Source organism: Cololabis saira, chromosome 17 (genome assembly GCF_033807715.1).
Source record: "Cololabis saira isolate AMF1-May2022 chromosome 17, fColSai1.1, whole genome shotgun sequence".
Taxonomy (NCBI): domain Eukaryota; kingdom Metazoa; phylum Chordata; class Actinopteri; order Beloniformes; family Belonidae; genus Cololabis; species Cololabis saira.
The window spans coordinates 41,749,618-41,773,567 of record NC_084603.1 but is presented as its reverse complement, the minus strand read 5'-3'; the positions used below and the strand labels follow the sequence as shown (position 1 = coordinate 41,773,567).

General features: G+C 41.8%; 1 protein-coding gene across 1 annotated transcript in view; it reads right to left on the bottom strand.

Annotated features, from left to right (window-relative positions):
* The window catches only part of eno4 (enolase 4), a 37,290-nt gene extending 21,055 nt beyond the window's left edge, over positions 1-16,235 (bottom strand). Inside the window, exons 1-5 of the mRNA XM_061745177.1 lie at positions 16,034-16,235; positions 13,527-13,655; positions 8,522-8,703; positions 6,389-6,519; positions 40-203 (exon numbers count right to left, since the gene is read on the bottom strand). Coding sequence (XP_061601161.1) covers positions 40-203; positions 6,389-6,519; positions 8,522-8,703; positions 13,527-13,655; positions 16,034-16,201 — 774 coding nt within the window. The 5' untranslated portion in view covers positions 16,202-16,235. The remainder of the gene's footprint in view (positions 1-39; positions 204-6,388; positions 6,520-8,521; positions 8,704-13,526; positions 13,656-16,033) is intronic.
* Between the last annotated feature and the right edge of the window lie 7,715 nt (positions 16,236-23,950).

Genomic DNA, 23,950 nt, shown 5'->3' with positions numbered 1-23,950 from the left:
TCCTCACAGGTTGGTGCATTTGTGTTTGTGTGATCAAACCTTTTGGCTCTTCAAAGCTGCGATGTATTTGTAGAGCGGGATCCCCTGGACCTGGGCCCCCGTTTTGGCTACAGCCAGTGACAGTGAACCGATGGCCGCGCTCCCACGCAGAACTGGCTCTGCTGGAGGAAGTCCTTTCTCTAAAACATGTTTATCTTTTTTGTCTGTAATAGGAGCAAAAATAATTGTTATCACATTTGATCAAATCAGAGCAGTGAACACTCTAGGGCTGCAGCTATCGAATATTTTACTAATCCAGTATTCTACTGAAAATTCTATCGATGAATCGAGTAATCGGATAAAACATATTTTTGTTTAGTTAAAGAGCAATTATGAATATACATAAGATGTTAGATGTTAATTGACATCACTAGCCCTTGGGGTTGGGGGTCGGCTTGGGGGGTCTGGGGCGCGGGCCTCTGGTGGCCCCTGGGGGGCGGTGGGGGGGGCCGCGGGGCCCTGTCCCTGGCCGGTGGGGGCCTTGGGGGCCTATGGGGGGGGTTGCCTCATGGCGGTGGGGGGGGGTGGCTGGGGAGGGCTCGGGCGGGGGGCTGTGGCTTGGGCGTCTCCGGGCCTCCCGGGGGGGGCTGGGCCGTGGACGTGGGGGTCCCACCCGGAGGGCCCGACCCTGCCTGGGTGGGGGGTGGCTGTCTGCGCTGGGGGGGCATTGCTGCCTTGGTCCTCCGTCGCTGGGCGGGGGCCAAGTGCCCCTGCGGATGTGGGGACTCCGTGACCCTTGGGGTGTCCGCCGGGGTGGCCTCGGGGGGGGGTGGGGCCGGGTCCGGGGAGCAGGCCTCCCCTGACCGGGGGGTGCACGGGCGGGCGCGACGGCGGGGTGGCACCATTCCCAGGTATCTATGTCTTATGTTGTCAGTATGAATGGGAGGATGTTGGACCGTTTCCCCCTCCGTCTGGGGGCTCCGGCGGCGCCGGGGGCGCCCGTGGAGGTACGGTGGGGCCCTGGCCCGGCCCGGGGGGCCGCCCCCCGTCTACTGGATGGCCGGTGGGGGGACGCGGGTGTCTTATCAGGGCCGGCTTTGCTGGTCCTGCTTCCTGGCTTCGCCCTGCGCTCCCCCTCTTTCCCCCCCCTACACGATTCATACGTACATAAGCGAAGGGCGGGGGGTCCGGGTCGTGGGGGGCACCGTCCCGCGTGGCCCGGCACTCCCCGCCTCACGGTTTTAACAGCAAAATAGACACTGCATCCGTGCCGGTTTCGTGCTTTGTTTGTGGTTTTTTTTTGTTGCAGATTTCCAGTGCTTGACGTGTGTCTCCGTGTGTTCCTGCTTCCTGGATTGGCAGTGGATGTCGTCACCCCCCCCCCCAAAAAAAAAAAAAAAAAAAAAAAACACTGGGTTTGTATGTGTATATTTATGTATGTGTACACATATGTGTGCGTATATATATGTATATATATTAAATATAGTAATAATGCACATATATACACTTTTGGTTTCTACCGTCATGGTATCAATCAATAATATGTGTGCAGACAAGGTAAAAGAAAAAAAAAAAAAAAAAAAAAAAAAAAAAAATTGACATCACTAAGACTAAATCATATAATCCAGTAGGTTCGTGGCTGTGCATTTAAAAACCCTGAACTTACACCAGTCGACCAAATTCACTGCCTTCACTCAAAAAACTAAGGATCTTACCAAGAAATGTTCTTATTTCTAACCTAAAAATGCCATTACACCTGATAACACACATCACTTAAAAGGTTAGGTGTTTTCCCACGTGTTTCAATTGAACTTTCATTTGTGTCAAGCACATTTTAAGTTCTAGTTAAGTTTTAAGTTAAAGTCTTTAAGATTTTCAGTTTTGGCAGTGTTCAAAATAAAATGATGAGACCTGCTGTATTGGAGCACATTTTCTCTTTTAGTTAAACCTGTAGCAGGAACAGATGTTTAGAGGAACCTATGTATGTACCGGGTTAGAGGGGGAACATATAGGAGAACGGACTAGAAGAATATAGCATGGATTAAAAATAAAAGTTAAGCACTGAGTTACATGTGTCTCCGTCTGGGCCATTGCAGACTGCCTGAGCACATAAATATATATAATATATATATATCTATGCCTGAGCATGGCATGTTACTAAAACCAAACATACCCGCCTCCTCTTTCTTCTTCCTTTACGTGCGCGGCGTCAGCGCGTTGTACCGCATTAAATGTAGTCCGGGAGAAACACCTGCTTTGAGCTGCAAAATTAAAGGATTCCTCGAGGCAGAGAAAATTCCTCCATCATTTTTTGTAATCTAATTACTCGAATTATTAGTGGAATCGTTTCAGCTCTAGAACACTCTCCTCACAGCCTCAGACAGGACACTTAGGGTGCTTTCACACCTGTCCCGTTTGGAGCAGTTGTTCCGAAACAGGGAGCGTTTCCGTTTGGTTGGTTTGGTACATGTGAACAAAGCAATCCTGCTCGGATGCGGGACAAAACAAGCGAGCTGAGATCTCCTAGGAGAGGTGGTCTCGGCTCGCTTCCATTCCAGACCTGGAGCGGTTCATTTGCAGTGAGAACAGAATCCACACAGCACACAGAAACACACTGACTACGTTTACATGCAAAATTTGGGTTAAGTTCAATATTCCGGTTACTGAAACATTCGGAATAATCTGTTACATGCGTGAGCAAAAAGGATTATCCCTGTATACATGATAATTGTAATCATTTGGGATATCTGGATCAAACCAGCGCAACCGGGTTATTGCTAATATTCCGGTTAGAAAAGGGTTATTGACTGCATGTAAGCGTAGTCACAGAAACAAACTAGCCACACTCGCTTACGATGCTCCATAGTTGTTGTTTTTCCCGGGGTACGGAAGAGGAAACTCCTTCCGCGTTCATTTCTGACCAATGAGAGAACAGTTGGTTTGCGCATGGCATTTGTTAACAACTTTGAACCACTACACGGTTGCCTTGTGAACACAAACGCCACAAACAAAAACACATTTTGTATCAGGTAATATTTTGATTTTTGGGTAGCTAACGTTAAACGGTCAAATCATAAAGTTCGGTTTCCTTATCACTTTAATTTCTACAACAAATCCTGCCTTGAAGTCGGACCAAGCGTCAAGACTTTTGTAAGCCTTCAAGCTTTGCTTCGTGTATTTCCCCGGCGTAGAAATTAAGTCCATATAAATATCAGGAAACTGGATTCATGGCCAAATATTAATGTCCATAGACCACTGGTTCTTGGTAACTGTACCAAATATTAATGTCCATGGACCACTGGTTCTTGGGGTAACTGTACCAAATATTAATGTCCATGGACCACTGGTTCTTGGTAACTGTACCAAATATTAATGTCCATGGACCACTGGTTCTTGGTAACTGTACCAAATATTAATGTCCATGGACCACTGGTTCTTGGTAACTGTACCAAATATTAATGTCCATGGACCACTGGTTCTTGGGGTAACTGTACCAAATATTAATGTCCATGGACCACTGGTTCTTGGTAACTGTACCAAATGTTAATGTCCATGGACCACTGGTTCTTGGTAACTGTACCAAATATTAATGTCCATGGACCACTGGTTCTTGGTAACTGTACCAAATATTAATGTCCATGGACCACTGGTTCTTGGTAACTGTACCAAATATTAATGTCCATGGACCACTGGTTCTTGGTAACTGTACCAAATATTAATGTCCATGGACCACTGGTTCTTGGTAACTGTACCAAATATTAATGTCCATGGACCACTGGTTCTTGGTAACTGTACCAAATATGAATGTCCATGGACCACTGGTTCTTGGGGTAACTGTACCAAATATTAATGTCCATGGACCACTGGTTCTTGGTAACTGTACCAAATATTAATGTCCATGGACCACTGGTTCTTGGTAACTGTACCAAATATTAATGTCCATGGACCACTGGTTCTTGGTAACTGTACCAAATATTAATGTCCATGGACCACTGGTTCTTGGGGTAACTGTACCAAATATTAATGTCCATGGACCACTGGTTCTTGGGGTAACTGTTGACACTGTCAAGTCCAACTGCCTTTAATTTAAGCTGATAATCGGCTGTTATCCCGTCTTCTCCACTAGTTGCAGCTGTTTTTGCCACTCAGTGTGAGTAAAGGGGCTGGTCCAGTGGGAAAGTGACGTCAATGCAAACCCTCTATAACAAAGTCACTTTTCATCTGTTATGATCATTTATGTGTGTAATACTGAATCTCAATTTTATGGTTTTCACAACATAAAAGTAACTAAGTTGTGTCTCAAGAGCCCTGCAAAAGTGGCCTTCAGGAACCATTATGGGTGTGGGGAAAGGAGGTCCTCTCCCCTAATCTGGTTTTATAAATTACACCCAGCCCCCTCACGTCATGAGTAACAAAACAAAACTCATATGAACCATTTGGACCAGAAACATTTTGCTGCAAGTGCATTCGATACAGATGGAGATTACAAGAAAAACATGAAATGGGCCGACGAGGAGGTTCAGGCTTTGTTGGGTATTATGCCAATAAAGAGGTCCAGCAGGGGTTTTTCTTTTCATTTCAATCGCTTCCACTGCGGTCTATAGCATATAAAAAACCATTGTGTTCATTGTTGCGTCAGTGGTTTTTATCATAGTTGCCTAATCAGTCAACTTTGGGCTTGTTTTGAGTGAAGTACCTTTAAAATAGTGTAGTCCCGATCGATCGGCCACCCGATCGTTCAGGACTCGATCAATCACGTCATTTTCAAAACATCGGTATCTGCCAAAAAAGTATCGGGACATACCTAGTTATTAATGTTTTTAATATATATTCATTATTAAATCATTTTATAATTGTATTTAACAACTGTATGTAACAATACAGACAGTTGATGTGTGTTTATTATAACATATTGCTTTTGCGGCTGGGAGTGACGTTTGTGCTGGAGGGGAAAGAATGGATGGTCATTCAACTTTTGAACCTTTTGAAGTGAAATGTATTTACTTTTGTTATTGCATCATTCTGCACTTTTTGTTTTAGTTTACAATTTCATGTTTCTACATTTTGTGGCACCAGGTTTTCCAGGTTTTCCAGGTTCAAAATTACGAGAATAAAGTCGTAACATTACGAGAATAAAGTCGTAATTTATGAGAATAAAGTCGTACTATTATGAGAATAAAGTCGTAATATTATGAGAATAAAGTCGTAATATTATGAGAATATAATTTTTGAGAACTCTAACAGGAAGAGCATCTTCTCCCTGTGTTAAAATGAGGAATATTGAGCATCTTGTGAAGTTATATTAATAATATATTTAATATTACGACTTTATTCTCAAAATATTATGACTTTATTCTCGTAATATTATGACTTTATTCTCGTAATTTTACGACTTTATTCTCATATTATTATGACTTTATTCTCATAATTTTTCGACTTTATTCTCATATTATTATGACTTTATTCTCATAATTTCCATTTTTTTTTTGTCTTAGTTTGTCCCTAATACTCCGTTGTACGATATATCTGCCGTTTATGGTGGAATAATGTTGTCATGTCTTTCTGTTTCCACACAGTGAGGATTTCTTCTGAGCCTTAAAAGCAGCGGTGATGGAGACGCTGATCTGGTCAGTCACCAGTATTCTAGCAGCATTTCCCATGAGTCCCAGCTGCAGCTCATTTACCTTATTAACGTGTGTAATGGAATAAATATTCTGAACAGTACTATAACTGAAGACTTCTATACATCTGTCAGACACAAATTCACTTCTTATCCTCTTCATCCTCCTACCTTTGCTACTTCTTTTCTTTCTCTCCTTCCTTCTGTTCATCCTTTATATTTTCTCCACCCTCCTTCTAACCTTTCTTATCCCCTTCCTCTTCATCATTCTAACTTTCCATCTTCCCTATTCTGCTGATTTGACCCTTTATCCTTGTCTTGGTCCCCCTCCTCTCCTTCTGTGCTCCTCTTATTCTTTCTACAACTTTGTGTTTCAGTAAATCATAATACCTTTAATGTTCATTCTACATTTCAACAATTCTGTTTTATTTCATTTGGCGATATGTTTACAGTTAAGAAGAAGCTACTTCAGCCCTATTCTCCTCTATCTTTAGCTCATTTTCCTGTCTTAAGCCCATCTTTTTCTCTTCAGCAAATATTCCTCTTTTCATGCCCTCCTCTCTTCAACTCATCTTTCTCTTGTTCCATTATCTTAAGAGTTTTCAAATGTCTTCGCTACATCTTTCCGTTTTCTTCAAATTTTTACCCGTCAGTTCAGCTCTCATTCAGCATCCCAGAATTGAAATGCAGCCTTTTCTAGTTAGCAACTTGGAATAGTAACATGTAAAATCTAGGAAATAAAACCAATCATATGGTTGAACTGTTGCATGATTACCCATGATCCTCTACCTTTCTTATTTCTCTGCTTGTCTGGTCCAGCCGGTTTAGGAGGTGGTGAAGGAGTCATCACTTCCATCACTTCCTGCTTCTCCTTGTTCTGCACATCATTCTCCTCCAGGACGCGAGCCATGAAGAAATCGCTGCCCAATCAGAAAACAGCCAATCAAAATCCAGGATCTTTTTCATTATTTTACCAGGAAAAGGTTAGGACCTGGTGAAGAGGCTCCAACAGGAGTACAAAAAAACTTTGATGCATTCTGTTCCACGATCAAGGCTCTAAAAAGGACAACACGAGGGAATGAATGACATTACAACAGACTGAGTGCATGCATCTCCCCTTTGTGAGTGTCTGGTCTCAGGACTTTGCGGTTGTTCAGACGTAGGGGTTTTTTTTTTTTTTCATTAAAACTTTTCTCAGAATTCTGAGATAATAATCTCGTTAATTCAGAAAAACAGAGCAGATATTTTTTTTTCTCAAGTGAATGCAATACGCCTCTGTAATTTTTTTCTGTTTTCAGGGTCAAATGTGTTTGTCGAGTGTGGATGGCAGGCATAACTCCAGCATGAGCTTTAATATCTTAATAAGGAATCAGGTTAATGTGGATGTGTCTCTAGTTACTGGTGAGATTGTCCTGGTCTAGTCTACAAATGTGCAACATAGCATACATCCTAGAAATGGAGCTGCGCCATCTATAACAGTAGTTTCTGCTGTTTCCAGCCTCCACTTCTTCAATGAAACAAAGTCTCATCACGTTTCTCTGTCGTGTCGACGCAGAAAATGCTGATGGCAACTGGTAGGATGAGCTCAGCGCATCATAGTGATATGATGCATTAACCACTACATGGCCCACTCTGAGAGGCCAATATGCAGCAAACTGCATCCTCATTGAATTAATGTATTTTGCGGACCACGAGGTGCAATACAAATGAACTATTGGGTGAATGTGTAGATTTGTCTATATTTATGTACAGAAATGGGCCCCTTCCTGTCTGCAACTTCAATAAAGGGCCACTAGAGCCACAAAAAGTCTTTAAAAAATAAATAAAAATGAATGGTTGTGTACAGAGGCTGAGGTGATAACCAGGATAGAGACAGGCGGCAATAGAACAGTCCGGGGGGAAACGCTGAAAGTCAGCCATGACACAAGAACAATCTGGCAGCCACTGGCTGGGAGTGGAGTGCTGAAGTAGAAGCCCAGGGCTGATTCCAGATGTGGAGCAGGTTTGGAAGGCGGGAGAAACTCTATGGTGCTTTTCCACTAGCACCTACTCAGCACGACTCGCCTCGCGTCGGTTTGGTTCTTCTCCACCAGGGGTCTAACGTGCCGAGTAGATACTTTTCTGTATCTACTGAGGTTCTAAGCTGCTGAGTCGGCTGTATTTGACATCATCACACTACAGGCCACCGATTGGTCGGGGGGTTGGAGTCAGACGTCTGAGTCAGGAGGAGGAAATCAGAGAAAGAGACTCTCACGGCTTCTTGTTCATTTTATTCAACAGGCAACGGCAGCAAAAGTCTTTTTCATGATCCAACTCTGAGGGTCAGATGTTCATAAACCTGGTGCTGAGGAGAGAATTAAAAAGGGATCTAGACGGGCGATAAGGAACGACCAGATCTACCAGGAGCTCTGTCTCTTCATAGCTGCTCACGGCTCCAGCTGACTTTTCAGCAGCGCAGAGACAAACAAAATTTTAAAAAAAGCGTTGCCGCTTGAAGCTTCTCTCTCTCTCATTTTTTAACTTGATATGGAACACAAGCCACAGACCCAGCAGCACATCTATCATCTCCTCCAGGTTCTACATCTTTAGTGTTGTCTTCTTCATTTAGATCACACAATCAAATACATCACAGCAGCTTCTCTCCAACCTCCTACTTCTGATCTGGGTATTAAAAAGAATCGAGGGCAAGGCGAGTGGAGTCGGGCTGAGTAGGTACTAGTGGAAAAGTGCCATTAGTGACATGAGGAGGCAGAACTGGCAGGTGAGTGAGGCAGGTAAGGAGCTGGAGTGGATGTGACATTCCGCTCGGCTTCCACATAGCTTCAACATGTATGCAATGTTTCTGCCTAACCATATTTCTGTGTTGATTCACTTATTTTGCTATCTGGGTTTCCATGACAAATTGAAAAGAATCACCGTTACCTGAGTATCCGGTCGATTTGGGATTGGTCACATGGGTTTTGGTCCCTCAGCATGTCATTCAGAGGTTCATTGATCCACCTTTCGGCAGTCAACACATCATCAGACCTCTCCTGACTATCAGCGTTCCCGTCCACCCAAGTGTCTGTAGGTGTCAGGCAGCGGGAAACAGCAGCTGAGGAACTCTGAACACCAAGAGATGGAAGAAAATCAGGGTTGCAAGATATGGATAAAATGTGGAATATGCAATATCATTGTTGAAAGTTGCAATGATGATATGATGCATGATATAAACCAACAATTCAGTATATGGTGTTAATGGCTCTCTGTTTTTCAGGTAAAATTCTTCCCTGACAGTAAACAACCTGCAAACACACACAAAAAATGAAATGTATGTCTACTGAAATCAAATAAATGTGCTCTGCAGCAACAACAATCTTCATGTAAATGAAGGTCAAAACTGACATGTCTGGGAGTTAGGTTCCCTGTGATTGGCCAGATTTATTATTTACATTCAGAGTATGAATGCCCATGGAAAATAGCAGGCCTATATGTATTGCAATATTTTTTAATTTTTAGTTTTTGCAATATTAACATTATGCATTTTGATATCTAATTCTGAATATTTCATATATTATGTAGCCTCAAACAAAATACCTTCAAAAAGTGAACAAGCTTTTAGTCACAGCATGCACGTCTTTGTTTTGAATGACACACTTAACTTGAAGAGGTCTCACTATTTTTATGCCCCGTTTCCACGGAGCAAAAACGGTGGTGTTTTCATGCGTTTTGGCCGTTTGTTTACACGAAAACGAAGCTCAAAGTCACAAAAAACCATCAGTTCTGAAAACTCCAGCCAAAGTGGAGATTTTTAAAACCTCCGTCTTCACGTTTGCTTGTAAACGGAGAGAAACGGACATTTAGGCTTCAGAACGTCACATTATGAGACAGAAACGTCACCAGCGTCATGAGTAACACCTGTGGTTACAATGTGTTCGGCCACGTGCCATTTGTTGATGTTTTTTTCCAGGATTCTGATTGGCTAGCATGACTTTATCTTCTCGTTACACTGCCCCCTGTAGGTTTGGCTGCTCATAGCACCTTAACAGGTTTATGTGAGTTTGTGTAAATGATGGTATTTTTCAAAACGTAGAGGGGGAAATATCAGTTTTTGTAAATACCACTATGTGGAAACGTGGCTTAAATATCTTGTTCTCCAAAAACATATCCTACGGAAGAGTATTAGGGCCAGGCAGGAGAAAAAATATTTGAGAAGGGAAGATTTTTTTTTATTGTGCACTTCGAGAAAAAAGTCCAAATGTCAAGAAAAAAGTTGAAATACAATTTCAAGAATAAAGTCAAAATTTCGCCTTTTTTCTCAACATTTCAACTTTATTCACGAAATTTTGACTTTTTTCTCAACATTTCGACATTTTTCTCGAAATTGTGCTTCAACATTAATCTCGACATTTCGACTTTTTTCTCAACATTTCGACTTTTTTCTTGAAGTGCACAATAAAAAAAAATCTTCCCCTCTCAAATATTTTCTCTCCTGCATGGCCCTAATACTCTTCCGTACATATCCAGACCCCAGATTTGCTGAAACATACTCAGCTGAGCATTTTCCCTCAAATAAAGCTGGCATTCAGGCTGGGATTAACTGCATATGTTGCAGCTGCTCCTCTGTGTTTTACCTGCAGACAGACTCAGTCCTGGAGGAGGACATGAGTTCATATCTGCTGTCTCCCACTCATTTCTCCTCATCCATTAAATGTCTGCAACCTCCGCCATGTCACACACTGCACCTTCCTGTCATCACACGTTACCTTTACAATACGCTCTTTTCCAGCACAGCTGTGTGTGTTCACTTGGAAATGTACGACAGAGTATTAGGGCCAAAATAAGACAAAAAAAAAATTGGAAATTACGAGAATAAAGTCGTAAAATTACGAGAATAAAGTCGTAAAATTACAAGAATAAAGTCGTAAAATTACGAGAATAAAGTCATAGCCTAATGTTGCAGAGAATAAAGTCGTAATATTAAGAGAATAAAGTCGTAAAATTAAGAGGATAAAGTCGTAAAATTACGAGAATAAAGTCGTAAAATTAAGAGAGTAAAGTCGTAAAATTACGAGAATAAAGTCGTAAAATTACGAGAATAAAGTCGTAAAATTACGAGAATAAAGTCGTAAAATTACAAGAATAAAGTCGTAAAATTACGAGAATAAAGTCATAGCCTAATGTTGCGAGAATAAAGTCGTAATATTAAGAGAATAAAGTCGTAATATTAAGAGAATAAAGTCGTAAAATTAAGAGGATAAAGTCGTAAAATTACGAGAATAAAGTCGTAAAATTAAGAGAATAAAGTCGTAAAATTACGAGAATAAAGTCGTAAAATTACGAGAATAAAGTCGTAAATTTACGAGAATAAAGTCATAGCCTAATATTACAGGAATAAAGCCGTAATATTACGAGAATAAAGTCGTAATATTACGAGAATAAAGTCATAATATTACGAGAATAAAGATCTGCAGGCATCATTGTGTTTTTAAACATGTCACGCTTCCCTTTATTTCTTTCCTTTATTCATTTGGGGTAGCATCATTGCTTTTGCTCTGCACTGAGCTTAACTCCGAAGGATTAATTATATATAGTTCAATATGTCAGAAATCCCACAAGAAAACATAATATGCCCCATTAAATAACTTTAATTTTCAAATTGATTTTATAAATGATTATTTATGTCAATCAAATGTAAGCATGATTGCATGATTTGTTATTTTTGAATTGTTAGATCTTACTGTAAGGAGGAGAGAAATAAAATCAAACTCAGCATGTCAGCCAAAAATAAATACATTAATACATAAATAACTGCGCATCATAAATCAGCTGTAAATTCTAAAAATGATACTGTTTTGTTTTGGATTTTAGTTTTTTGGGTGGGGGTCACTTGCTTACTTGCTCAGGTTCTCCTGCCATGACACCCTATAAGGAAATCTCCTTTTAAACCAGACTGACTCATAACTCAAACTTCTCCGTTAGCTTCTCTGCTCTGCAACATACTGTATATTTTAATGCTGAAACTCCTCATGCCACATAAAAGTTCAGTTCTGGTCTTCAGGGATCTTCATTTCTGTTTTCTGTTCCAGTGTGAGATCACAGCTGTAACTGCCAGCACTGATAGACGGCTGTGAGGCGGCCGGCCCTGACAGGCGTGTCCCACCGGGGCGTCTTCTGTGACCTCAGTGTGTACTCCATGTTCCAGACCAGATATCAGCACCACTCAGGGTGACCAAACTTACTTATGATTTTTGAAAAGATCCATGTCTATAGATGATGTTTTGGTATGAAAACCTTCCTGAGTGGCAGCTGGATCAGAGTTATCAGATCATGAAGTTACCACCCCCTTCAGGTTCATTGATGATTCTAAATTGGGTGTATTATACATTTCCTGAATCCTTATGGTCCTGTGAGTATTCCAGTTTTTGTATTTTTATTTTTTTGTATTTTGTGTCTCTAATGTTGTTTATTAAACTAAGCTGGTTCCTTATCTCATTGTTATGTCCTTTATATCGTGTATTTGCAGATAAAGACCCGTTTGTGGCTGTTATAGTTTCATAGGAGCCTAATGATGCTCTTCTAGTTTAAAGGTATTGTGACATCATTTTTAACATGCTTTTAACACTATTAAAAGTCTTGGCCAACATCCCTCAAATGTGTCTAAAAGAGTGTAACAAGAAAAACTTCACTCTAGAACTCTATTCCTGGCTTTTTATTACAGTGTTTTTTTGCCCCGTGAAAAACGCTTCCTTTTACCCCTTTCCTGTCAATCATTGCGCCGCTCCTCCTCCAAACCTCCTCCAGCCCAGCCATACGCTCACAGCGGCGTCGGAGAGTTAAGCCGGGAGCGACGAAGCATGCACGGAAAAGCAGCAGAGAGAACCAGAGCAAACAATCATAAAAATAAAGGCATGCAAGCAGCACTGTCCCCTTATCTTAAGTCCAGTCAGTGGCCGCGGGTCTTCTTAGCAGTTTTCCTCCGGTGATTAGAACAAAAGAGGCTCTAAACAGCTCCGTGTTAAGCCTGATTTATGGTTCCGCGTTAAATCGACGCAGAGCCCCCGCCGTAGGGTTCAGCGTACGGTGCGCGTCGCCGCGTAACCTTACGCCGTAGGTTCTGCGTCGGTGTAACGCGGAACCATAAATCAGCCTTTATGGTGCACTGGAGAGGAGAGGAGGCAGGGAGCTGGGTGGAGGGGGCGGTGATTTAGCGGGCCGTTACGTAACGATCCGCCACCAAACCAGGTGAGCCGTTTTTGCATAGTTATGCGGAAAATCCCAGAAAACAGAATACACTGAATGTTAAAAGTTTGTTGTTTTTTGGGTGTAATTGATGTCAAGACACCCAACAAAACACAAAAAATCAAGAAAAATTTGTTTTTCATGTCACAATCCCTTTAAGGTTCACAATGACCTGTAACAATGATATAGTAGGGGTATATTATACATTTCCTGAATCCTTATGGTCCTGTGAGTATTCCAGTCTTTGTATTTTGTGTCTCTGTTGTTCCTAGATGACACAGGGCTAAAAGATCTTCATCATTTAGGTGAAAATGATGTAAAAATGTGTGTTTTTTATAGTTTAAAGAGCTGCAGTAACCTCTATGTTGGTCAGAAAGATTCACATCTTAGCTTGAATGAATGCTTAAAAGGTCTCCTTTAAAATTATACCAAAGACAATATTGTGACACATTGACAGATTCCTGTACATGAGTCTAAACCAGGATATGCAGCAGCATCTTCTTTTATATGCTACCTCTTTAGATTTGGTTTTAATTTTAGTTGTAATGTCCTGTGTATTATGTGTCAGACGTATTGTATTCAGGAAGAATAGCTGCAGTTTTGCTGTAGCTGATGGGGATCCAAATAAAACTCTAAACTCTAAACTGATAACTGTACAGATGAACACTGTGTCTGTTACTAAACAGGATGTTAAAAGGGTTTCTACCTTTTCTTTGTTGCAGACGACACAGAAGACCTGAGCCTGGATGTAGGGTTGAGCGCTGGCATCGTAGAGCTCCCTCCCGCAGATCCTGCTGATCCTCGCCGGCTCAGAGAGCCTGCTAAAGTAATCTGCCTGGGAGACAGTTGGGATGTCAATGTCACCAGTACCACAGTTGCTCCTCCAAATGGACCAGTTTTCTTCTCCTTACACATTTAGAGAGTGAAATTAAGAGATCCCTTTTCTAAAAATTCAAATGCTCTTGATGGGATTATTTTCCCTTCCAGCACTACTGGGAGGAATCGTGTTGTCGTCTTTGAACTACTTTATTTCACACCCCAAACATGTCTCCAGAACGGCTTTCTTCCATCTCCGTCACAAGTGACGCTGTAAAACAAGTCCAACTTTTTTTGTCTGTATATACAGGACTGTCTCAGAAAATTAGAATATTGTGATTTTCTGTAATTCATTTACAAAAACAAAAATGTCATACATTCTGGATTCATTACAAATCAACTGAAATATTGCAAGCCTTTTATTATTTTAATATTGCTGATTATGCATTACAGCTTAAGAAAACTCAAATATCCTATCTCAAAAAATTAGAATATTCTGGGAATCTTAATCTTAAACTGTAAACCATAATCAGCAATATTAAAATAATAAAAGGCTTGCAATATTTCAGTTGATTTGTAATGAATCCAGAATGTATGACATTTTTGTTTTTTTAATTGCATTACAGAAAATAAAGAACTTTATCACAATATTCTAATTTTCTGAGACAGTCCTGTATATTAATAGTTAATACCAAGTTGGTAAAATCACTGCAATTCTTAGAAACCACTGGATTCCAGGCACCAAAACGTGGATTTGTGGTTCCCATTTTGTATCAGGTAATGTAGGATTTTTGGGTAGCTAACGTTAAACGGTCAAATCATAAAGTTCCGTGTCCTCATCACTTTAATTTCTACAACAAATCCTGCCTTGAAGTCAGACCAAGAGTCAAAGACTTTTGTAAGCCTTCAAGCTTTGCTTCGTGTATTTCCCCGGCGTAGAAATTAAGTACAAATAAATATCAGGAAACTGGATTTGTGGCCAAATATTAATGTCCATGGACCACTGGTTCTTGGTAACTGTACCAAATATTAATGTCCATGGACCACTGGTTCTTGGTAACTGTACCAAATATTAATGTCCATGGACCACTGGTTCTTGGTAACTGTACCAAATATTAATGTCCATGGACCACTGGTTCTTGGTAACTGTACCAAATATTAATGTCCATGGACCACTGGTTCTTGGTAACTGTACCAAATATTAATGTCCATGGACCACTGGTTCTTGGGGTAACTGTACCAAATATTAATGTCCATGGACCACTGGTTCTTGGGGTAACTGTACCAAATATTAATGTCCATGGACCACTGGTTCTTGGGGTAACTGTACCAAATATTAATGTCATGGACCACTGGTTCTTGGTAACTGTACCAAATATTAATGTCCATGGACCACTGGTTCTTGGTAACTGTACCAAATATTAATGTCCATGGACCACTGGTTCTTGGTAACTGTACCAAATATTAATGTCCATGGACCACTGGTTCTTGGTAACTGTACCAAATATTAATGTCCATGAACCACTGGTTCTTGGTAACTGTACCAAATATTAATGTCCATGGACCACTGGTTCTTGGGGTAACTGTACCAAATATTAATGTCCATGGACCACTGGTTCTTGGGGTAACTGTACCAAATATTAATGTCATGGACCACTGGTTCTTGGTAACTGTACCAAATATTAATGTCCATGGACCACTGGTTCTTGGTAACTGTACGGGTCACTGTCAAGTCCAACTGACGCTAATTTAAGCTGATAATCAGCTGTTATCCCGTCTTCTCCACTAGTTGCTGATGTTTTGCCACTCAGTGCAGTAAGGGGGCTGGTCCAGTGGGGACATGACGTGGTAATGGATTCACTTTTGGAGCCAGCCTCTAGTGGACACTTGAGGAACTGCATATTCTTGCTTTTTACAGACATCATTTTTTGTTGTTTTGTTTTAATTGACAAAAACCAACGATCTCTGGCATCATAGTTTGTCGGTTTTTCCTCAATTATTTATCAAAAGTAAACTGATAATTGAATGTTTGCTTGTAAATGTGCATTGTTTAAATAAATAAATGAATGTGACATCATTAAAAGACTTACCTCTTAAACCAGGTTGAACTTTTATCATCAAACTAATAAATGGATTAGATGGATTTTAAATGATAAAGTATTTTTACAAGACGTTGATGAGTTAATAACTGACTGTGTCATGAGTTCAGCTTCGGAATTCATAAACCTTTCAAGATAATAAATATTTGGACGAGCCTTAATAGATTAGGTCCTTGATAAAAATGCATCCACCTTACTGCAGGTTCACAACATTTCCAGGACTAGTCATAAATGTATATTGAAGTGACAGGACGCTGATACAGCGGCGCAGACGCGGGCAGGAGGAGGGGGAGTTTACCAGGAACCCGTGAACGTCTCCGGGCCGCTGGACGACCAGCTCGTTCAGAGCTGTCCCTATTCCCTCCTGCACTCCTTTCACTCGTAGAAACTCTGCAGCATCGGCTCTTGCTTGCTGTAAATCCCGTTCTTCGATGGAAAAGCGGCTGGAAAACCTTGTATGAGACATTGTTTGTAGTTCGCCAATATTCAATCACTGCAGTGCCCGTGTAGTCTGTTGCCATAGGAACGGCGCGTTCAAGTGACAGCGGGAGGCCCGGGAAATCACAGACATCGGGAGGCGTCTGTGATTTTTCTACTTATTTCAAGTGAAAATCTACTTGAAACAGGTGAAAATTGTTTTTTTGTTTGCCAGTGATGAGTCTTGTTTTACGTGTAATGAGATTTTTTTACTAAAATGAGATATTTTTTTTCTCAAACACATTTTTATTGATTTTTCCCACAAAAATAGATGCACATACAGAGACATGGCAGAACTGTGAAACGCTCAGGCATTCTAGCCCCCATTCTAGCCCTCCCACCCCCACATATCCCAACAAGCCAGGCTGCACATCAGAGATAAATACTGTATAACAGTAGATGGTACATCATTCCTGGAGCAATAAAAAACAGTACCTGGAAGTCAGGTTTCAGTTCAAGGCGAATAATGAAGTGAGCAGCAGAAAATACATATGAAGGGAAGCAAACTTATCTCCAAACATACACTAAATAATGTATTTAAAGAAGGAAACCATAATAATGTTAATATTAAGGGGATTTAAGGGATGGTGCCATTGGTCTGAAAATTGGTGAAGTGTTCTAAGAAAGGCCCCCACACCTTATGACATTTGTTGCTGCTATGTCATTCCTGCAGTATTTCTGCAGCTGTTTTGGTCACTGCTATTATTTGTAATATATTATATTATTTGTAATCAGCACAAATTATCTGTCCCCATATGATAAAATCCACCATCCCCCCTGATTGTTTTTTACAACTCAGGGGCAGGTGAAACTCAGGCAGGCTAATTAATTGGCGGAATTATTGATTAGCAACCATTTAATTCAGTAAAGGACAATATATATATATATATATATATATATATATATATATATATATATATATATATATATATATATATATATATATATATATATATATATATATATATATATATATATATATATATATATATATATATATATATATATATATATAACTCAGGTGGTAGAGCGGGTCGTCCAATGATCGGAAGGTCGGCAGTTCAAATCCCGCTCTGTCCCAGTTTGCTGTCGTAGTGTCCTTGGGCAAGACACCTTACCCAGCTTGCCCCGTGTGAATGTGTATGAATGTGTATGAATGTTGGTGGTGGTCGGAGGGGCCGTTTGGCGCGATATGGCAGCCACGCTTCTGTCAGTCTGCCTCAGGGCAGCTGTGGCTACAAATGTAGCTACCACCACCAGTGAGGATGGGTATGAATGAATAATGATCTCTGTAAAGCGCTCTGGGTGCCTTGAAGGGCGCTATATACATCCAAGTCATTATTATTATTATATATATATCACTTCCACTATTTATTTATTTTTTATTTCCAAAACACCTAGGGCATGATTTACTAAAGGTTTGCGTGCGTAAAAACGTGTGCAAACTTGACATCACCCGCAAACCAATGTGCAAGCTGATCTACTAACAGCGTGCAAAGAGGACTGCGCCTCTCAAATGCGCAAAATAGCACACGCTATTCATTTAGTACTTTTGCCCTGATGAATAATCAAAATGGGGCGTACCCGCCAGAAAGCGCTAAATACTGGGAGGGGAAAATGCAAATAGGTTCATTTACCACACGCAATGAGATTTACCAAGCCTGAAAGTTTTTGCGGGGATTGTGATTGCGTCTGTATTTAATACGTTGGAAAGGAAGGTGCTAATCTGCCCAGCATTACGCACCGATGGCTGCTGTTATTGTGGCAAGGAGGCGACATGGCCAAAATCAAAGAATACGCAGAGAGAGAGTCTTTATTCTGCTGCATGCTATTTTAAAAATGGTTGCACAAGTTTTATTAAAGGCCACTTTTTCTTTAGTTCTCCGCCTTATATCTTGCCACCTTCTTTTATTGTGCCCCCCTCCACTCGCCCACAAGCAGGCCAAGCCTTTGTGCCAAACTTTGTATTTTATTGATCACTTATCTTATTGAACGTGAAATCATCCTTCGTAAATTACATTTAGTTAAAACCCGTGCTTATTAATCACAAAACACAGGTTAAACATCATGACCAAATCCGCTCCGACCCGCTGTGTCAGGATCAGCGCAGAGACTGCAGCTTCGCCTGAATTATGGTTCCGCGTTAAATCGACGGCGTAGGGTCGCGCGCAGTGTGCGTCGCCGCGTACCCTACGCTGTCGTTTCTGCGTTGGTGTGACGCGGAACCATAAATCAGCCAATCAGGGAGCAAGGGGTTGGGGGAGCTGGGTTGATGTCGATCCGCGGACAAAACTTGTTAAGGAGCATCAAACTCACTCTTATCTACGCGGAAATAACGCTAAAATATAAAGAAGGCTTCCCAAAGTGTGATCTATGGTGAAATAGGAAAATTAAGATGTGCAACTCTTCTAAAGGTGACACATGCATTTAATTGACTTCATGGCGCCAGCCTTGGCGTTTATTAATACGCAAATGTGGAATGTTTGGGTCTGTCTAATTTCGTCAAATTAAATTTGGAGATTCACCGTTCACATTTTTATGTGTATGCGTTGTATGAGAGAGAGATGGAGAGGGCGAGGGAGGGAGGGAGAGACGTGGCCTGTACGTCGTTGTTTTTTGTTTTTTTGCAGTTTGGGTGCACAATACACTTGTGTGTGTGTGTGTGTGTGTTTATTAAAAAGAGATTTTGCAGTATGTTGTGTAATTGAAACTGGTTTGCTGTGATCGTTGATGGCAAACTCATATTAAGCATTTACATCATATTGCGTTCTTGAACGGCAGTTTGTGCCCCCCCGCTGGTTATTATGTGCCCCCCAATTAGATCTGTTCTGCCGCCGACTCTGATCCAGACTCTCCATGGCGCAAACCGTAAGACACGCAACACCTCATTTAAATACTGCGGTTTGCACCTGTTATCAATTGCGCGAGCATTCTTAGTTGATCACCCGCAAAACACACAACAACAGCACGTGCAAACTTTTTCAGTGCACACGCAATTTAGTACTCTTTATTTAGGATCTTAGTAAATCAGGCCCCTAGAGTGCAACAGTTGAACAATAAAAGAGAGGAAAGAACCTGGCTGGCCCTCCTAACTTGTGTCTCCAGTCCAGTCCTCTTTCCCTAATAACGACACAATTGTCCAGTAGAAAACTTGTGACTTGTTTCCACTCAAGTCTCCCGTTTTGGCTGGGAAACTACCGTAGTTTACCCCTCTTTCCCGCCGTCCTCCCGTATTAGTATTTTCCCGTAAATTTCCCATTTTATAATATAATCATTTTAAAAAAGGGTTATTGTGCCTTTTGCGCCTCTTGCAAGGTTAGTGGCAGCAAAGGGAACAAACTGGGAACAACAAATCCGACCAGGTCGTCGTACGACATCTTTTCTTGTTGTTGTTAAGTGGAGGTCAACCGGAGGTGGGTCTTTGTTGAAATGGTTACCATGGTTACAGCGCCACCTAGCGTGACGGAGTCAGCCATGCTCTGGACATTTATCCGATCTCTGAACAGCATGTAAACTCAGACAGGTGATCCGGTCTTCTGCATGTCGTTATCTGATACGATCAGAAATCCCATCTCTTTGCTGCACGTAAACGTACTGTGATTTTCATGTTTGTGTTTGTTTGGCGAAGGCCTTTTAAGTGGCTTTCATTCATGGTGACTCAGTGTCGTCATAATGAAGGGGAGGTGGGCTGGGATTTTTGGGCAGCCAAAGAATAGAAAACTGTAGTAGAAAAATGTTGTATTTGTAAAACATGTTCATGAGTATAAAGCATTAAGGCTCAGTTGAACACCAATTTAAAAGCAATGTCGGTATATACTGAGCACCGAAAGTTACGAAATGGTGTGCTTGGTATTCTTATAATAAGGCAGAGTTATAAATAGCATCTTTAAAGGCCGTAACAAGAAATCAATCAGGCAGCTGCAGCTGATCCACAACGCTGCCGCCAGAGTCCTTACAAACACCAGGAAACTGGACCACATTACACCAGGAAACTGGACCATATTACACCAGGAAACTGGACCACATTACACCAGGAAACTGGACCACATTACACCAGGAAACTGGACCATATTACACCAGGAAACTGGATCGTATTACACCAGGAAACTGGACCACATTACACCAGGAAACTGGACCATATTACACCAGGAAACTGGACCATATTACACCAGGAAACTGGACCACATTACACCAGGAAACTGGACCACATTACACCAGGAAACTGGACCGTATTACACCAGGAAACTGGACCATATCACACCAGGAAACTGGACCGTATTACACCAGGAAACTGGACCATATTACACCAGGAAACTGGACCACATTACACCAGGAAACTGGACCATATTACACCAGGAAACTGGACCATATTACACCAGGAAACTGGACCACATTACACCAGGAAACTGGACCACATTACACCAGGAAACTGGACCACATTACACCAGGAAACTGGACCACATTACACCAGGAAACTGGACCACATTACACCAGGAAACTGGACCATATTACACCAGGAAACTGGACCACATTACACCAGGAAACTGGACCACATTACACCAGGAAACTGGACCATATTACACCAGGAAACTGGACCACATTACACCAGGAAACTGGACCATATTACACCAGGAAACTGGACCATATTACACCAGGAAACTGGACCATATTACACCAGGAAACTGGACCACATTACACCAGGAAACTGGACCATATTACACCAGGAAACTGGACCACATTACACCAGGAAACTGGACCACATTACACCAGGAAACTGGACCACATTACACCAGGAAACTGGACCACATTACACCAGGAAACTGGACCACATTACACCAGGAAACTGGACCACATTACACCAGGAAACTGGACCACATTACACCAGGAAACTGGACCATATTACACCAGGAAACTGGACCATATTACACCAGGAAACTGGACCACATTACACCAGGAAACTGGATCATATTACACCAGGAAACTGGACCATATTACACCAGGAAACTGGACCATATTACACCAGGAAACTGGACCACATTACACCAGGAAACTGGACCACATTACACCAGGAAACTGGACCACATTACACCAGGAAACTGGACCATATTACACCAGGAAACTGGACCACATTACACCAGGAAACTGGACCACATTACACCAGGAAACTGGACCACATTACACCAGGAAACTGGACCACATTACACCAGGAAACTGGACCATATTACACCAGGAAACTGGACCACATTACACCAGGAAACTGGACCACATTACACCAGGAAACTGGACCATATTACACCAGGAAACTGGACCACATTACACCAGGAAACTGGACCATATTACACCAGGAAACTGGACCATATTACACCAGGAAACTGGACCATATTACACCAGGAAACTGGACCACATTACACCAGGAAACTGGACCATATTACACCAGGAAACTGGACCACATTACACCAGGAAACTGGACCACATTACACCAGGAAACTGGACCACATTACACCAGGAAACTGGACCACATTACACCAGGAAACTGGACCACATTACACCAGGAAACTGGACCACATTACACCAGGAAACTGGACCATATTACACCAGGAAACTGGACCATATTACACCAGGAAACTGGACCATATTACACCAGGAAACTGGACCATATTACACCAGGAAACTGGACCATATTACACCAGGAAACTGGACCATATTACACCAGGAAACTGGACCACATTACACCAGGAAACCGGACCACATTACACCAGGAAACTGGACCATATTACACCAGGAAACTGGACCACATTACACCAGGAAACTGGACCATATTACACCAGGAAACATCACATTACACCAGGAAACTGGACCATATTACACCAGGAAACATCACATTACACCAGGAAACTGGACCATATTACACCAGGAAACTGGACCATATTACACCAGGAAACTGGACCACATTACACCAGGAAACTGGACCACATTACACCAGGAAACATCACATTACACCAGGAAACTGGACCATATTACACCAGGAAACTGGACCATATTACACCAGGAAACTGGACCACATTACACCAGGAAACTGGACCACATTACACCAGGAAACTGGACCACATTACACCAGGAAACTGGACCACATTACACCAGGAAACTGGACCACATTACACCAGGAAACTGGACCACATTACACCAGGAAACTGGACCACATTACACCAGGAAACTGGACCACATTACACCAGGAAACTGGACCATATTACACCAGGAAACTGGACCACATTACACCAGGAAACTGGACCATATTACACCAGGAAACTGGACCATATTACACCAGGAAACTGGACCATATTACACCAGGAAACTGGACCATATTACACCAGGAAACTGGACCATATTACACCAGGAAACTGGACCATATTACACCAGGAAACTGGACCATATTACACCAGGAAACTGGACCACATTACACCAGGAAACTGGACCATATTACACCAGGAAACTGGACCATATTACACCAGGAAACTGGATCATATTACACCAGGAAACTGGACCATATTACACCAGGAAACTGGACCATATTACACCAGGAAACTGGACCACATTACACCAGGAAACTGGACCATATTACACCAGGAAACTGGACCACATTACACCAGGAAACTGGACCACATTACACCAGGAAACTGGACCACATTACACCAGGAAACTGGACCACATTACACCAGGAAACTGGACCACATTACACCAGGAAACTGGACCACATTACACCAGGAAACTGGACCACATTACACCAGGAAACTGGACCATATTACACCAGGAAACTGGACCACATTACACCAGGAAACTGGACCACATTACACCAGGAAACTGGACCATATTACACCAGGAAACTGGACCATATTACACCAGGAAACTGGACCATATTACACCAGGAAACTGGACCACATTACACCAGGAAACTGGACCATATTACACCAGGAAACTGGACCACATTACACCAGGAAACTGGACCACATTACACCAGGAAACTGGACCACATTACACCAGGAAACTGGACCATATTACACCAGGAAACTGGACCATATTACACCAGGAAACTGGACCACATTACACCAGGAAACTGGACCACATTACACCAGGAAACTGGACCACATTACACCAGGAAACTGGACCACATTACACCAGGAAACTGGACCACATTACACCAGGAAACTGGACCACATTACACCAGGAAACTGGACCACATTACACCAGGAAACTGGACCACATTACACCAGGAAACTGGACCACATTACACCAGGAAACTGGACCATATTACACCAGGAAACTGGACCATATTACACCAGGAAACTGGACCACATTACACCAGGAAACTGGACCACATTACACCAGGAAACTGGACCATATTACACCAGGAAACTGGACCATATTACACCAGGAAACTGGACCATATTACACCAGGAAACTGGACCATATTACACCAGGAAACTGGACCACATTACACCAGGAAACTGGACCATATTACACCAGGAAACTGGACCATATTACACCAGGAAACTGGACCACATTACACCAGGAAACTGGACCATATTACACCAGGAAACTGGACCATATTACACCAGGAAACTGGACCACATTACACCAGGAAACCGGACCACATTACACCAGGAAACTGGACCATATTACACCAGGAAACTGGACCACATTACACCAGGAAACTGGACCATATTACACCAGGAAACATCAC